The 17,977-nt window shown below is 41.1% G+C and overlaps 1 protein-coding gene and 1 pseudogene across 2 annotated transcripts in view; both read left to right on the forward strand.

Annotated features, from left to right (window-relative positions):
- LOC147703580 (transmembrane protease serine 9-like) overlaps positions 1 to 17,977 on the forward strand; it is a 1,394,371-nt gene that overhangs the window by 265,729 nt on the left and 1,110,665 nt on the right. For both annotated transcript variants that reach the window (XM_086931925.1, XM_086931926.1), the window contains exon 5: positions 13,137 to 13,296. In XM_086931925.1, the coding sequence (XP_086788051.1) occupies positions 13,137 to 13,296 (160 nt within the window). The remainder of the gene's footprint in view (positions 1 to 13,136; positions 13,297 to 17,977) is intronic.
- Positions 3,696 to 4,817, forward strand: LOC147703581 (uncharacterized; annotated as a pseudogene).

The raw sequence follows: 17,977 nt of genomic DNA on the forward strand, positions 1-17,977 counted from the left end.
TACATGTTTTAGATGTGGCCAAGTAGGCCATCTAGCTAATTCTCCAGTGTGTCCTGCTTTAAGAATTATATGCAATGTATGTGGCAAGAAGGGACATTATGGTAAATGTTGCAGATCAAAAATGTTTAGACCTGACATGTCTAGAAAACGTTGGAATCAGTCCCAACCACAAGTCAGAACTATTACATTTGAGATAAAATGTGAGGAAGGAGATCATCCAATTCATCCTGTAAAAGTAGGAAATGTAATGATAGATTTTAAATTCGACTCATGTTCTCGTATCACCTTAATTGATGAAGAATTATTTAATAAGCATTTCGCTGGAAAAGTAAGACTAATGAGATCAGATGTTAGGCCTCTTGGGTACTCAGATAACCCAATTAAAATGGTTGGATGTTTCATGGCGGAGATTGAACTTGGGAGTAGAATTATTGTAGGGAAAATATATGTGGCAAAGAAGGGTGATATCTTGTTAGGCTGGGTACATCAAGGTCAACTTGGTGTAACTTTAGATCCCAATGCAGATCCGCAAGTACAAATTCATCAGGTAGATATAGTGGAGAGGAATGAGTCGGATAAGGAATTGGGAGAGGATTTAGCTAGTAGATTTCCAAAAGTATTTAGAGAAAACTTAGGTTGCTTGCAAGGTTATAAGCATCACATTAGATTAAGAGAGAATGCTGTCCCTGTCATAGCGAAAGTTAGAAGAATACCATTGATGGAACAGGATAAGGTAAAAGAAGAAATAGACAAATTGTTAAAGAATGATGTCATTGAACAAGTGGAGGCTACTGAGTGGTTGGCTCCCGTTGTCATAGTTAAGAAGCCAACAGGTGAGATTAGGCTCTGTGTTGATTTAAGAGCATTAAATAAGGAAGTAGTTGTGGACAAATTTCCCCTTCCGAATATTGATGAAATGGTTAGCACCCTTGAAGGTGCCAGATATTTCACCACACTTGATCTTGCCTCAGCCTATCATCAGGTTGTATTAGATGAATATTCTCAAGACCTAACTGCCTTTATCACCCCCATGGGTACTTATAGGTATAAAAGGATGCCCTTTGGCCTTGTGTCAGCGGCTTCCGTCTTTCAAAGGATTATGGCAAGAATTTTAAAGGGAATATCTGGTGTAAGATGTTACCAAGATGACCTACTTATTTATGGAAATAGTTCAAAAGAACATTTTGGTCGCGTCTGTGCTGTGCTCAAACGTTTGGAAGATGCAGGTATGACACTAAAAAAAAGTAAATGTAAATTTGGTGTGAAGGAAGTAAATTACTTAGGGCATAGAATAACTGACAAGGGCATCTTTCCAAAAAAAGAATTAGTTGACACCATCAACAAAATAAAAGATCCAGAGAATAAGGAAGAATTAATTTCCTTCCTTGGTATGGTGGAGTTCTATGGGAAGTTTATTCCTAATTTTGCAGACAAAACACAGTATATGAGAAGGTTGACATCGAGGAATGTGGAGTATGTGTGGTCTGATGTATGCAAATCTGAATTTGTAGGGATTAAATCTGAATTGAACAAGGCTCCCTCCCTTCAGGCATTTGTACCAGGTCTACCTACAATTTTATTCACCGATGCAAGTGAAAAAGGACTTGGTGCTGTCCTAATTCAAAAAAGAAACGGGAAGGACAACTTGATTTGCTGCTCCTCAAGATGTCTAAGGGGCTCGGAATTAAATTATTCCGTTATAGAAAAAGAATCCCTTGCCATCTATTGGGCTCTGAGAAAATTAAAAAACCTAATTTGGGGTACAAAGATTCTAGTTTTTTCAGATCATAAACCTTTAAAAGAAATTTTTGATAAGAAGGGATTGGATTCAATCTCTTCAAGAATTAGAAAATGGATTGTTTCGTTACAAGAGTTTGATTTCTCTGTTGAATATATTCCAGGTATATCAAACAAATCTGCTGATTGTCTCTCGAGAATGGTTGGGAAAGAGAATTTTGAAGAAGATGATGTTGTAGGTTGTTGTGATGAATCTATAAATGTATGTGAGATTACAGAGGGAGCGATTGAGGAAAAGGAGTGGAGAGATGAACTTGAAAAAGATGAAGAAATAAAAAGAGTTATGCTGTCCTTGAGCAATAATTCTCGCTTAGAGAAACCGTGGACCTTGGTTTCTGATGAGTTTTCTATTCACTCTGGTTTTTTAACTAGGGGAACAAAAATGGTTCCTCCACAGGGTATTAGAAAAAAACTTTTATCTCATGCTCACTCTGGACATCTTGGTATCGTAAAAACCAAAGAAATTTTACGCATGCAATTTTGGTGGCCAGGGATGGATTTGGAGATAGAAAGATTAGTGAGAGATTGTCCAGAATGTTCTGCAAGTGATACAATTCTAAAAACTAGACAGATGCCAATGGTTAAGCGATCCCTTCCAAGACATCCTTGGGATGAACTAGCCATAGATATAGTTGGTCCGTTGTCAGGTGTAAGTGATACACCTTATCTTTTAGTCCTTATGGATCTCTATTCCAGATGGATTGAGGTGAGCGCTGTAAGGGAGATCACATCTGAAGAAGTAATAAAGTTTCTAGATACCATCTTTAAAAAAGAAAGTTTCCCTAATAGTCTCCTGTCAGATAATGGACCACAATTCTGTTCAAGGGTTTTTGAAGAGTTTATGGGAAAATCAGGTATTTTACATAACAAAATGTTCTTTATATCACCCAGAAACCAACGGTGCTATTGAGAGGGTTAATAAAACCCTGAAAGAGGCTATACAGTTAGCAAGATCATCTGGATTAAATTGGAAATCTGTCCTGCAAGACAGAATAAATGCTTATCGCTATGCTCCCCACACAACTACTGGTAGATCCCCCTTTGTTTTGTTTAAAGGTAGGGCTCCCAACACCTATCTGTGTCCTGGTTGGATGGATCTTAATAAAGGCCTGGTTGATAATGGAATAGGTGAATGGCGAAGGAGGGAGGAGAGGAAGCAAGATGAGAGAAAGATTTATTTTGATAAGAGAAAGTGTGTAAATGCTCAAAAAGTTCTTGTTGGTGACCTAGTTCGCATCAAAGCTCCTGTTGGTTGTAGGAATTAATCCAAATTCTCTGATGTAAAAGCTGTTGTGAAAATATTCAGGAATGCCATTAAAACAGAGGATGGTAGAATTTGGAATAAAAGCAGAGTTGTTGTCGTTAAGTCAAGAATACCTGTACCTGATTTCTCTTATGATAGACAAGGTTTATCTCATATGTTTTCCAATTCTGCCAATGATCTTAACTTACCCATGCTTCCCTCTAGAGGTCAAAGAATACGTAGACCACCCTCCTATTTGAGAGACTATGCTTTATGACTTTTCCACTTTCATTATTGTTTGAATTTTGTTTTATCTGTTTTACTTAATGTTCTTATTTTTCTGTTGGGGGGAGATATGTGAAGGTGCTTACTTATAGTTACTGTGCCTTTAATGTACCAAGAACCTTTACTGTAGTGGTTCTGGAACCTTGCCTTGGTTGTGTTCCCTCTTGGTCAGTTATTATGCTGTCTCCTGTGGATGAGGTTTAATAAATACCTCCTGGTTTACTTTCCTGGTTCCTGAGCTTTCTTTCATGCAGAGGACACCACACACCTATTACACAATGGTGTTTTATTGGAAATGACCGAGTTAATACTGTCAAAAAACGTATTTCTCCATGACTCCAAATGGTATCATCAAACGCAGGGAACAGCGATGGGTTCCAGGTTTGCTCCCGCTTGTGCCAGCCTTTTCATGGGCTGGTTTGAGCAGGAGCATGCCTGAGGACGTTATGCGGCCAAATGGATGGATCATGTGATATTCTGGGGCAGGTACATCGATGATATGATCATGATTTGGGATGGACCTGCCCCAGATCTGATGGCATACTTTAACTTCCTGAATGACAATCCATATAATGTTCGATTTACAATCGAGCATAATCAACAATCGATTGACTTTCTGGATGTCACATTTTTAATCCAGGATAACAGAATCCATAGTCATACACACCGAAAACCTACTTCATGTAACAGCACACTCCACTACGACAGCTCCCACCCTCAGCATGTTATTGATAACATCCCCTATGGGGACATGGTTCGCATGCGCTGCAATTGTAGCACGGAGGAGGTTTTCCTTGCAAATATCAAGGAAACAGATCAGCGCTTTCTCCAAAGAGGATATCCCATTACCACACTAACAAAAGCTAAAAACAAGGAGATGCAAGTAAAAAGAAAAAATACATTAGCTCCCACTGTTACACAAGACCCTACAAACAGACCATTAACCTTCAGTACCCAGTTTACTGATCTAAGCAGGAAATTTCACAATATCTTGAGAAAACATTGGCATCTGCTCTCAGATATACCTAGCCTAGGAGGCACAGTAACAACCAAACCTAAGGTATGCTACAGAAGGGGCAAAAATCTTAGAAATATCTTATGCCCCAGCTATGTGGTGTCTCCCATACAATCTACTTGGCTAACGACAACTATACAAGGATTCTACACATGCAATGACTGCAGTATGTGCAAACTGGGCAGAAACAGAACAAAAGATTTCTGTTTTAATATTAAAAATATATACAACATTGATCACCTAATCAATTGTAACACCAAATTTGTAACATATGTTTTGGGCTGCGCATGTAACAAGATTTACGTGGGAAGTACCAAAAGAGCCCTGAAAGTGCGCTTACAGGAACATGTCCGAGCAAGACGCAATGGATACCCATTGACGTATCACATGCAGGAGTACCATAGAACTGAAAAAGATTTCTGGTTCTCCGGCATTGATCATGAGCCAGCTCACCCGAGAGTGGAAACAGGGAGCTAGCCCTAAGACAAATGGAGGCAGGCTGGATATGCAGATTACATAGTATTGAACTAGGTTATAACACAGATGATGAACTACATTACTTCCTTGAATAACTACCCTGTATTATCTACAGCCTGCCCAGGTTGGTCCAATCTGTATGAATGATCTTGGAATTAAGCTTGCATGGAGGTATGGGGATTAGCCCACAAAACCTGAAAGCATTCCCACTGCCACGTGGTTACCATCTGCATTGTGTGCACAGATTTATTGCACTTAAGTTACTTGGCTTATGGATATCTGTTTAATAATAAAAAAACCTTTATTTTTAGGTCATATAAAAACAATAAACAAAGATCTGTAACCAAGTCAATGTGAACAGACCGTTGTGAATAATCAAAGGAGTGCACTACATGTTCATGCATGTTAGTTTATGGTGTCTATATTTTTCTACTAATTTTTCCTGTCTTTACTCCATTTATCTTGTTCTTGTACTCCCCTTTTATCCTTCCCATTTTAGTTCATAAACCTGAAGGCCACTATAGCCTTCATTTACCTGCCTCTTTACTGGCATCCTCTAAATAAGAGGTGCTTGTTAGTATACCCAAGATTGGCCGTTGTAACGAGTATATTATTTTAAGACATAGGTCTCCCCGACCTTCAGCCGGTTCACTTAATATTAGGCTTCGTTTCTACATGCACCTTCATTTATATAGGTTCGATCTATCCTCTTCAAAACGGCCACCGCTGTTGCACATTTTATCATGTGTTATAAGGCTGCTTTTGCATAACTGTAAATGGGCACTTGGGTGGTGATGTCTTTCAGCGTTTGTTTCTCCCCGGGTATGAATTATGACTTATATCAGGCTGTATGATATATGTCGGGTTCCCCAACTGCTATTTCGAATCCTCTCATAAGTTCATCTACATAGGTCTAGCTTCACCACTTTAAAATGACCGCCGCTCTGACATTTCTTTAGCCCGTGACATTAGACGTCAATGCAGATTACATGTTGAATTCTTCGATTTATTACTTTCGCATGCTCAGCTTAAAAAAGATAAAATACTGATAAATACCTTTGGGCAATTTAAGATATTTTGGCTGCTAGATATAGGTCGATCATGTACATAAATGAAAGACGTCGGTTACATGACCCTGTGCGGGACCGGTTCAGCTTTTAATTATTCCTTATACTAAACTTAAGCTTATAAACAGTAGGGAGACATCATGGGGCACTCAAATTGGTGGAATTTCTACATTCTTGCCGCTTTTCGTGCAGACTCACTGCTTTTCAAACCTATTATAAGATGTCCGCCGGGTTTTGACCCATGTATCACGTGATTTGTTTGAGTACCTGCTTTACAAAGGGATACTCAGGTGTTTTACATCTGGCTTAATTTAAACTGGTATAAACGGAGGCCGTATTATAGAGATGAACACGTTCTGCCAGAGGACCTATCGTGGTAGGCACTGGGGGCTCCCTATGATTCCTCACAGGACTGTCCTATTTAGACAGGCAAGCTGCTCTTGGTCTTTTACCCTTAATCCTTAGTGGCTAGAGGGGTATCCCTAACTATTCATGGGACCAGTTCAACCAGTTCAACTAACACCCTCCTTAAACACCTCTCCCTTAAACATAATGGGAACTAGGACTCTACCTTAAACCTTACTTAGGTTACTGCTCTGAACAACCCCCTTTTATTTATTTTTTACATTTATAGGTCTTGGGGGCTACAAGTCACTAATTCTCCAAGACTTTTAATTTTGTTATTTCAAACTACAACTCAATCTTAAAACCTTGTTTTTTAGAATACTGCACTAAACACCTCCCAATTGCATTTATAAGCTTTGGGTGTTATAAGTTACTAATTTCTAAGACTTTTATTTTTATTTCTGTTGGTTCAATTTAAGCTACTGATTTATATTATTCTTATTATGCACCCCACACAAGGTTTTAGAGAGTCATATTTTCTCTCACCTTTTTATAGATCTGTTAATTCGCCTTTCATCTGTACATATCCTGATTTTGGACAGAACTAGTTTCTTTGGGCTGCTTGATACACAGATTGGTAAGCCTGCATTAAGACTACTACACTGGTTAAATTGGTAAAATAGCCGATGTCCTTTGTTCAAACCCTAGGCGCGTATGGACAGTTTGTTAGCCTTATGAACTACTTGGGATTGAACAGTACATTTATTATGATGATGACTTGATTGTGATGTTTAGAGATAATTAATTTTCTCTCTAAATTCTTACTTAGACTAAAATGTCTATAAGGTCAGGTTTCACCTCCCTTTAGCCTTTTAAATAAAGGGGGGGGGGATGATGAGGTCCATTTGGATCGTTTGAATTCTTCATATGAGACTTTTTGTACATTTTAGGCTTCTATTCTCACAGACGGTCTTAGATATAGAAGTCCACTCCGTTTTTGGCACTAGAACTTGGTTTTACTCATCTGTAAGAAAAAAGGACCACGCACAGGCTGAGATTCACAAAGATATCAAAGGTAGATATCATCAGATGGATAGTCATAAACATTCCTTATCCAACCGGTTACTCATAAAGCAATTTTTTATCTGTTCCTCACTTCTTGTCTCTTCCTTACTTAGAGATATACTGGCTTATTCATATGTTAGCTTTTGAATACTCATGCAACTTGAAGTCTGCTTAACACTTACCAATACTTGAAGTCGCCAAATACTATCCAAGGTACATATCCCTAGATTTTGAAATCGCTCATGACCTATGAATGCATGTGTGGTCCCTGTCGCTTGCTCCCCTTTTCCCCCTTTCTTTTTTTCTCCCCCCCTTCCCCTTTCATAATCCCCTCCCCGTCTACCCTTTCCCCTTCCTCCCCCTCCCCTGTTCTAAACAACCATCACTTCTATTTCTTTTGGGAGCCAGATTAGGGCATTTGCTTTCTTTATTCACTGAGTAGCATTTTACGTAAACTTATTCAGCTCTTACTATGCTGTTCTATGGGTGTTCCTGGACTCATGCTCTCATGCAATTACTCTCTGGTACTGATCCTTTATACTCACCCACACTTTTTTATGCTAAAACTTTAGCAAAAAATAATAGCTCCATCACCCTCTGTATCTAAAGAATTTGCTTGTGTAGATATACTGTTATGAATTTGTGAAATTGGAATGACTTTGTATGTTATACCTCCTGAAAAAATAAATTGTGTTTTTAAGCTGTTTGCTTTACATTTCCTATTCTTGTATGGAACTGCGTTCTCTTAGAAACATCAGGTTGACAGAGTCAATAATTACACCATGATTCAGTCTTTTTAATGACATATACAATTTTTAACCTTTGTAGAAGTTGCACTGTTTCTTTTGTAAATGTTTGTTTTTGTTAAATTATATGAGTCTCTTTTTCTCACACATTGTTTATGTTTGGTTTTGGTTTAACAGCCCTGAAGAAGTCCTCTGTGTGGGACGAAACGCGTCAGCTGTATGGTGTTCTATTTATACGCATGAAATAAAGATCAGAGAATCAAGAAATATCATCTTACGAGACTCATTGCTGATTTGATATTGTTAACTATATTGTGGTGCACCTGTGTTGTAAAACATTATTTATAATAATTACAATCAATAATTAATATTAATTAACAATGAAAAAATGCATTACACAATTAAAAATAATTAATTATTAATTAAACAAATAATATTTATTTAAAAAATAGAAATGTATTATAATTAAATTACTACCCATTTTGTACCCCTGTATACCCACAACCGCTCCGGTAACAAAAATAATAAAACAAATTACTTAAATAAAATTTTAATATTACTACAAATTTTACAAATACATTACACAACATAAAAAATGTTTTAAAAAATAAAATAAATCAAATGCATAACAAATATGTAGCTAAATACATAACAAACATTAAAAATCAATATTACTTGCCTTAAAATCGATATTCTTTCACTCGATATTTCCATGCCATGACATTTCTCACTCAATATTACATTCGAAATTTTAGAATCGATATTCTATCTCACCACTCAAAGGAAACATCTCTCTCCTGTTGTCCCACCTCCTTGTGAGTCACCAGAGTCAGACTGAGGTCACAGACATCTGGCGTTTGTGACTGCTGGATCAAACTTCCTGAGTATTTTTGCAGTGTTCTTGGAGCTTCACAGCTTTGATTTCCCAAGAATTAGGTGTCAACGGAGAAAAGTGTACTTATTAATACTGTGAGTTACCACATCTACACAGAGCCTCATTTCAGATTTACACTGCATTTGAAGTGTGTGGTCATGTGACCATTGTTAAGCGCTTGGTGGCTCGTCATTTTGTTCGTTTTGAAGCAGCTGAGCCCTGCTGAACCCATGACCCTTAGGGGGGCTCTACGTGGTAAACTTGACCTGCTGGGGAAGCTGTGTGCATTGCTGCTGCCACTGGCGAACTGCATTTCCCATCATCCTCTGTTTAATTTTTGTCATCTTGTGCTACATAACTGCGCTACAGTCCCGCTGCAAGGGACATGCCCGGGCAAAGGGTGGGCCCATTTGCATCCGTCAGAGCCTGGAGGAGGCTGGGCAACCTCCTTTGGTAGGCGTTCCCTGTAGGCAAAAGGTACTGTTTCTTTGCGTGTTAAAATCTAAGACTGGTGAACTTTATCTTGACTCTGCTTTACTCACATCTGAGCTGTGACAATCATCTGCAGTAATTCTTTGTGTGCTCCCTTTTGTAGTATTTCTGATTGTTTGAATGACTGTGGTATTTTTAACACATTGTGCTAATTCCGCTATTACCAAATGCATTTACGTTTAGGCCCTGATTATGATGTCGGTCAGAGTTGTCTCCGCCCAAAAATCATAATTGCAAAGATCACCTTAACATCTTTAAAAGTAGTAGGAAATCAATTTGTAAATATGCCATTAGGAGCTCTTTTATATGACCACAGTCCTGCTGACATAATGTGAGGAACAAATGCTCCGAACTGCCGTAGCTACTGGTTTCAAGAACCAAGAAGAGCATTATCTTTGATTTTGATGCACCTCTCTTAACTGTGATACAAAACTCCAATTTCTGGTGTATCAAATTTGACTGCGATAGAGCAAATCACTTGTTAAATCTTTGCCAACTACCGCTACAGCAAAAGAAAGCTCAGCTGACACTTGCTACACTCGATAGATAGTTTTTCGTCACTTAGAAATATAGATTGGAAGTAAGAAATTAGTAGCTAATGATGCACATCATCTATGTAAAAAAGTTTAATTGAGTTACGTATATTATTAGCTGGCAGGTGCACACAACTGCCGTCCTCATTCAGGTTCCGGTGCTTTTATACACGTAATAAAACTATGGTCTGAGTGTAAAATGTTAGAGTACATATTGAGAGGAAGGCACAAGAGAAACTAAGGCTTTGTGTGACAGTGTAACTAACTAGGTTCGGAAAATAAAAGGCGCATGTATGTATTCAGACCAATCAACCTGTCAAAGAGTCTTAGAACCCGGTTTGGCAATAATTAGATCGAGTTTTGACCTCATTATCAGTGCATATCGTACAACATAGGTGGAGTTTGTTTTCAAACAAGATGGACTTCTTTTGAGGGGCGTTCTTTTACAAATTTACTCTGTAGGAGTGTGTAAAATTGCATTTATTCTGAAACAACTGTGTTCTTAAACCTCAGCCTGGATTGTCAAGCATTGGAATGTTGGAAAAAACTGGGATTGATTGGTTTACAGTCGTGAGATTCACAGTAGGTGTTAGATCAACTTCTGTCTTTTATGTTCAAATATGATTAAAACATGTGTAACTTTTAAGGAGCAGATCTTTCTGAACTTGAGATGCTCCAGTGAACTAGGTCTCACTATGGATTATACGCTCCATTATTATGGCAGCAGGGGCCGCTAAATTAGAAGCTAGCAATGTACTGTTGTGCAGTATACACCTGCCACAGTTGACAGGGGCTGATGGGATGATGCTTTGAAAAAGAGCTTTTGGTGATTATTAATTAATCCTTTGCCCCCCTAGGTAGCCTTCTTAGGAGGGACACCCACCTGGTGGGTTTGCTGGGGGTCAGGTGCTGTCACACGGGTACCAACCTGCCCAACCTTCTCCACAGGAGGGAGAGGCGGGCCGAGGCACAGCCGGAGCAAGATGCAGCAGTGCCGGCCTGGGCAGCGGCGACACCCCATGGAAAGTTCATTTTGAGCTGCTGCAGAAATGCGCTGCGTGGAGGGGTGACAGTGTGGCACACAGGGCATACACTGAGAGGCAGCATCTGGGAGCTGGCGCCACCCAACCTCTCCTCCATTTTGGTCCGAATACTGGGGGCGCAAGCTGTCAAGGCTGCTCGGCCTTTGCTCTGCTGGGTTGGCCGAATGGCAGGCCCTCAACTCGGATGGTCACTGGCAGAGTGCAAGCTCTTTGCCATACCAGTTTCAGTTTCATTAGCTTTATTCGAAATGTAAAAACAATTCATAAAAGCATGTACAATACGATCACAAAAACATAAAAGATAAAATTCAATTTAAAAATTATAATAAATCATAAAGGCAACAACAGTACGTAAATAAAAACAAATACATCAATACGTTTTCATTTTGTAAAAAATGGCGTGTGTTAAAAAAGGATTAAATCAATAAGATAAATCAACTGATCATTGGGGGCGGGGGAGTAAGATAAGTTAATTAAGCGTGGAGATAAAGCGACCACTCGGTACATGTTCAGTTCTGCCCATCCAGTGATTGTTAAGTTCTTTTTGGCAAGGCGCCAGAGCATAAGATGTTCTAGGCTAGAAATCAGTTAGGCTCCAGGTGGATATAGGCCCATCTCCTAACTGTGGCTGTCGAGATTGAAGATATGGGACAACATGGGCATTCCTAAATTTAACAAGTACCAGATCGCCCATAATATGTTTTGGGAGGGGTCCTAACCAGCCCACCCTTCTGACGCTTAGTATGGTACCATCAATGTTGGGTGGGAGAGGTGTATTTTTAGATAGCCAGAACACTACCTTGTTTCTTAAGTCCTGGTGGCGTTCGTGTTTCCCCATTGGGAGTTCTGGTACACACGAGAGGACGCACACAATGGAAGCGGCCTCTGGTGGCAAATGTAGATGATTGGTTTTTCGTGGCATATTATCACAATTGACCGCTATTACATTTTGAAGTGACGTTTCTTTGGCTTTTGCTGTGAATATTTAGATTCCAGCATATATCGAACCATTGATGTATCTTTGTTTTGTTTGTACTGGTATGATTGATGAATGATCGAGGTTTGAATGTACAAATTGAATGCATTATTGTAAATAGGAAAGTTGTTTTTGATAAAAAAGAGTGTCATTTTCTGTTGTGTACACAAGGTTTTAAAATTTGTACAATAATTGGATAAATCACATATTCAAATAGAAGTGGAAATTATAAAATAAGAAACAAATAAAGTAATTGGAATTAAAGCCAACAAACATATTGTTTTGATCATATGTTATGACCAAATAGTTGTCATGTTTACCTGGTAGCGGCACATGCACTTATTTTGTTCATTGTACTGTAGCGTCACACAAGAATCTACTCTTATAACTTGGTCTACGGGTATATGAGAGCACACGGTAATGGGCTGCCACATGAGTGAAAATGTCTCTTGAAATAAAAGACGTAGAGGTGAATCGAATACTTGGGGACAATATTGTTCAGTGACTACATACCGATATAGGCAGGTCAAAATACGGTCATGTGCGGGTAGTGTCGTCAAGACCAATAAATTAGATAAAACGTCTCTGGTGTGCCAAAGGTAATCTTCTGAAAGGTAGATAATTTCGGTCCTGTAACTCTCTTGCCGGGACGCCGCAGGCTAGGGATAAGCTCGGATTCAAGCCATCTGAGACTAAGGCACCTAGGGGAGGCTTCCTAAAGCCCCCGAACTCCATCCCGGTGCTGGGATCTGCAGGGTGGGTTCCAAGATGGGGCCCTCACTCAAGGGCCCGCCGGGCCCCGGTCAGAGCTTCTAAACTTGGCCAAGCAGGGGAATTCTCCCCAGGCCTTACAGACCTCCATCCTGGATCCTTGGCAGTGCGGCAGGCCAGGCAATGGAGCCCAGTGTGGGAGGGCCTGACCTGGGTCCCTCCCACAGAGGGATTTCCGGCATGTGTAAAGCTGAAGTAACAGTTACGTCCTCCACACACTGCCAACCTGGTGGAGTATGGAATCATTATGTCCTTGGCACAGAAAGGGTTAAGGGCTGAAAGCTGCTTGTTTTAAACATTGACATTATATAAACTATAGAAACAGAAACAAAGAGTTTAGGATTGTGAAAAAGAATAGCACAATTTATCTTTCAAACTCACATTCGGAAATGTCTTTTTGTTTTTAGAGTGTGGAAGTACAGTGCTCAGTAATCAAACCAGTGTTGGAGAGGACATCCAGCAAGGAGAATGGCCCTGGATGGTCAGTGTACAGTTGTTTTCCGAGCACATGTGCGGAGGAGTCATCATCGGTGAAAGATGGGTGCTTACAAGTGCTCGATGCTTCCGGTATGTTTTAAAAAGTGATCTAGTGTAATATTATATCAGGTTTTATTCATGACCATGCCAATAATTCAGGATCCCTTCCTTGTAATATATGTATTGCGGTTCTTTAGAAAGGCATGGTAAGCAAATATAGTAGGTAAAATATATTTTAGATACTTGGGGCACCAGGAATATAATTTGTACTTGAATGGTGACTATGTGAGTTATTACAGAGGTGGAGACAGGCTTTTCTTTCTCTTGAAACTTTGTATCCCAGTTTAGATTTAATTAATTATCAAAGCCCGCAATTCCTACAGACATCATCTTGGATGTGATTTGCTCGGTCAGTGTTTCCAAATATTCTTCAGCTCTGTATCTCTATCAAGTTGTGAATCTTAGTGTTAATAGAATCATTTATTGTTTGCGTTCTGATAAACACATCTAACTTCAGATTCATTACCTTTTGAATATTCTCCAAGGTGTCACACCAGATGCTGAAAATAATAAACAATACCCCTCCATGCCAGCTGGTGGCACAGGTAACTCTCTGTCAATGTTGTTGCACAGTGGAAGTGACATACACAAGCCTATATAGGTACCATCCATGAGCACTAATCCCACTCCACCAATGTGGGTCCTAAGGTACACCAAATATCCTTGAGCCTGAGTTCTTTGATGTAATTTTCCCCCAAAACATTTCTTGAGTGTTACAGCAATGTTACCTCCATACTCTACGAGGTTTATGCCTTTTGGGGAATGTTGAAAACAAATGTCTATGATTGGTTCCCACTTGGTTTGCCTGGGGTGTCTGGGTTTAGACCATAAGTCCAAGAACTGCAGCAGTTGAGCCTTGATGCATATGAAGGCTATCAGGGAGCGAGGTGATGACCTTTATCACTGAACATTGCAAGAATGCAGGTTGGGCAAAGTTACAGGGAAGATCACAGTCCCACTGCCAAAGCTGTTCGTGTTACAGGTCATTGTCGAGGTCCTGCCACTCTCAATCACCACATAGAGGACATGAGGGTGTCATTGTGCCTCCCAGAATAACTGTCAAAGTTGTTCTGCAGAGCCAGTTCCTAATCTACCCCAAGTCAGCCAGAACTTCCGGGATCCTGGGCAAGTTCTCAAAAAATCTAAAAGTTTCAGAACGCAATGTTACATATTTTTGTCAACCCCAGGAGCAGAGAGCCCTCTCATCTGGATCCATTCCCCCCTGTGTCAGTTGGGACTTCTGAATCTGTTCCTGTTCTTGTTTAGTACTGAATCCCCTCTTGGTGACATGTTCCACATTAAAGAGCCATCCTTTCATGCTGATGCCACCAATGACGGGCGACTCATAGTTCTGTCAGACTCCGAGGCAGTGTCATGCCAATGGAGGCCACACTCAACACTGATTATCCCGCTACTCATGGGCAATCCTTTTGATATTGATACAGTGACCTTGCCTCAAGGCACACTGTTATGCATATTGCTGGGACAGATTCGAAATAAGGCATTTATGATACTGGAGATAAATTTAATCCAGGCCTACCATGAGGACAATTAGCATGAGGATCTCGAAGATGCCAGTGGACTGGACAGTTCTCTAGACATTGGCTTGATCTCGTCTCTGGGCCCTGCCACTGAGGACAGTGCTTCACTTACCATGGTGATGCAGAGAGCTGGGGACGTTTTGGATCTAATGCTCCCCACTCAGTGAGTCAAAATTAATGTATTGGTTGAGGTGCTTCAACTGGGCCAGACTAGTTCTTCTGAGTTTTAACTTCTCTTTATTGAGGGCCTCACTGACACTCTCATGGTATTTTAAGCGACGCCTTGTTTGGGGCCCCTGGTCATAATGCCAAATTGCACTTCGTCATTGCCTTCACTTCGGGATTCTGCATTTCTGACCCACCATCACACACCCAAGAACTTGGTACTGCAGGCTTAAGCCAGGGTGACCCTAAAATGTGTTCCCCGCTTCTCCTTTATCATGAAACCAAATATATTGAGACCTTTGGGGAGCAGGTTTTCTTGTCTATCAGTCTGGCATCGTGATCCTTGAATGCCATTTACCTTCATGGGTTTTACATACACACACACACCTTACATGACTTATTTCTGAAGATTTTGCCAAACGTTTCTGTGGAGGCTCATGTCATCCTTCTGCAGGCCATTCAGGACAGATCTGGCACATCATTGTGGGCTTGATAACACTAATGTAAGCAGAGACATTATCACCAATATGACCATCTGTTGGCATGCTTGAATGCAATCCATTGGATTTGTGGGAAACATACAGGCTAGCCTGATGGTCATGCCATCTGTTGGCTTCCATTTGTTTGGGAAAAAAGCAGATTTGGCTGAGGAATACTTTAAAGGAAGCAGGGCCACTGCAAGTTGCCTGTGCTATGTGAACTGCACCCATAGGTTTGCTCCCTCCATGGCTATTGTAGACATTTTCCACATCACCAATAGCTGCAACTTGCTCAGTCTTGTCTGCACTTGACCCTGAAGACTCGATGATAGCACTGGACCTGTAGAATGCCTATTTTCATATCCTCATCCTGCCGGCCCACAGGTGCTATATGTCGTTCAAGGTGGGCCAGGAGTATATTCACTTAGTTGTGCTCCCCTTTGGCTTCACTAGTGCCCATTGGGTGTACATCAAAGTGATGGTCATGGCTCTCCATCAGGAGTTCCAGTTCCTACCTCAATGACTAGTTTCTGAAGGCCACTTGCCCCATGCAGTAGTCACCCACCTCTGACTACGGTGAACGTCCTAACATCATTTGGTTCACTATAAATGTGCTGATGTCACACCTGACTTCTTCACAGATCATCGGAGGCATTTCGCACATGGTGCAATTTTGCTTCCCCCTATTACCGGATAGTCCAGGACATTCAGGCTATGATTTGAGGTTTTAGCCTTAATCCTGGATTTCAGTAAGGATGCCTCTGAGGCTGCTGTGACTAATGGCCTCCTTCATCCCACTAATCAACCACCCCAGGTGCATATGCAGGCTCTGTAGTTGGATGTGAAGTCCCAGTTGGCACAAAACCAGGGACATCTGTAGATTTTGGAGGAGACTGTAAAAGTGACTACTGAACTGCAGTTGGGCCAGTGGCAGACCCCTCTCCCTATCTCACCCAGAGCTGACAGTGTTGACTTATGCTTCACTTCTGTGGTGGAGCAGTAACTTGAGAGAGGTGGAGATCAGAAGCTTCTGGTCTCTGAAAGAGGCTCGGCTCCACATTAGCATGCTGGAGCTCGGAGCCATTCGCTTGGTGTTTGACGCCTTCCTGTTTCCTTTGAAGGAAGGTGGTTTCAGGTATTCACAGAAAAAAACATCATGTGATACTGCTGAAAGCAGAGCTGGGTGGAGTCATGCAATCTGTGCTAAGAGGCTCACTTCTGGACATGGCTGGGATGCAAGGGAATTTTTTTGGTGATGCAGCACGATGAGATCTTTGAACACCAGGGCAGATGTACTCAACAGCACACAGATCATAAATCGCAGTTACACCTGGATGTGGCACAAGGTCTCTTCTGCTCCTGTATGGCTTACCACTGATACCTCTCATGCCCTACATTCTGAAGAAGATCAGGAACTACTGGGTCCATGTCATGCTAGTGGTTCTGAATTGGGCATGGATAGTTTGGTTTCCTGAACTTTTTGGCATAATAATAATAATAATACCAGCATTTGTAAAGCGCACAGCTACCTCCAACGGAAGTGTCCCGGCGCTGTACGTATACCGCTTAGGAACCCTTCCTGGCTTTTCCCTGTGAAATGTCCACTCATGGGCACCCCCAAGGTGAAGCCAGGCATCCCAGTGCTGTTAGGGCCGTTGTGGAGATTAAGCAAGCTATTGCCCAGAGTTGCAGAGTGGGACCCATGATTAGAATAGGCACCGAGGCAATTATTATAAAGTCTGAGGAAATTGAGCCCAAGACCCACCGAGGCGGGGTATTGAACCCTGGTCCCGGGCCAGACCTCTGCATCTGGGTCTGCCACTCTAACCATTGAGCCACACTTCTCCACTACTAGGTCAGCATATGCATCTATCCTCTGGTCAGGCTTCCCCTTTGAGAGCAGTAGGGCTGTTGCAGCAGCAGGGCAGATTTCTGCACCTGAACCTTTAAACACACAACCTCCATCTTTAAGACTGAGTGGTGGCAGCTGAGTGCTGTTGACTTCCCTTCCGAGGTCGTGAATGTTATTTTGACAGCCAAGTGTCCCACTGCCAAGTGTCTCACTACAAATTTAGTATGTGCCTGCTTGTGGGATTGGTATGTGGCCTGGTGCATTATCAAACAAGCTGATCAACTTCATTCCAATTTGTCTAAGGTGTTGTTGTTTGTATTGTTCCTAGACCAGCAGGGCATTGCTTTCCGCACAGTCAAAGCGTACCTATTGGCTATTTGGGCTTTTTACATTTGCTGAACCTGCTTTCATTGTGTGACTCACCAGTTGTGATGAATTAGGGGTTACATCATTTGTTTACCCCTTCTTCTTTTGTTATGCTATAGTGAGACTTAAATTTAGGGCCTTATTTACACATTTTGGTGTAGGACAGTGCTGCAAATCACTTTGCTGCACCGCCCTGCGTCAAAAGAAAAGGACAGGAATACACTGTATCCATGAGATACAGTGCATTCCTGTCCTCTTTTACTGCGGTGGAGCATGAAAGGCTGCTTGCGCCAATGCAGACACTCTTA

This window comes from Lissotriton vulgaris, chromosome 7 (genome assembly GCF_964263255.1).
Source record: "Lissotriton vulgaris chromosome 7, aLisVul1.2, whole genome shotgun sequence".
In the NCBI taxonomy this organism is placed as follows: domain Eukaryota; kingdom Metazoa; phylum Chordata; class Amphibia; order Caudata; family Salamandridae; genus Lissotriton; species Lissotriton vulgaris.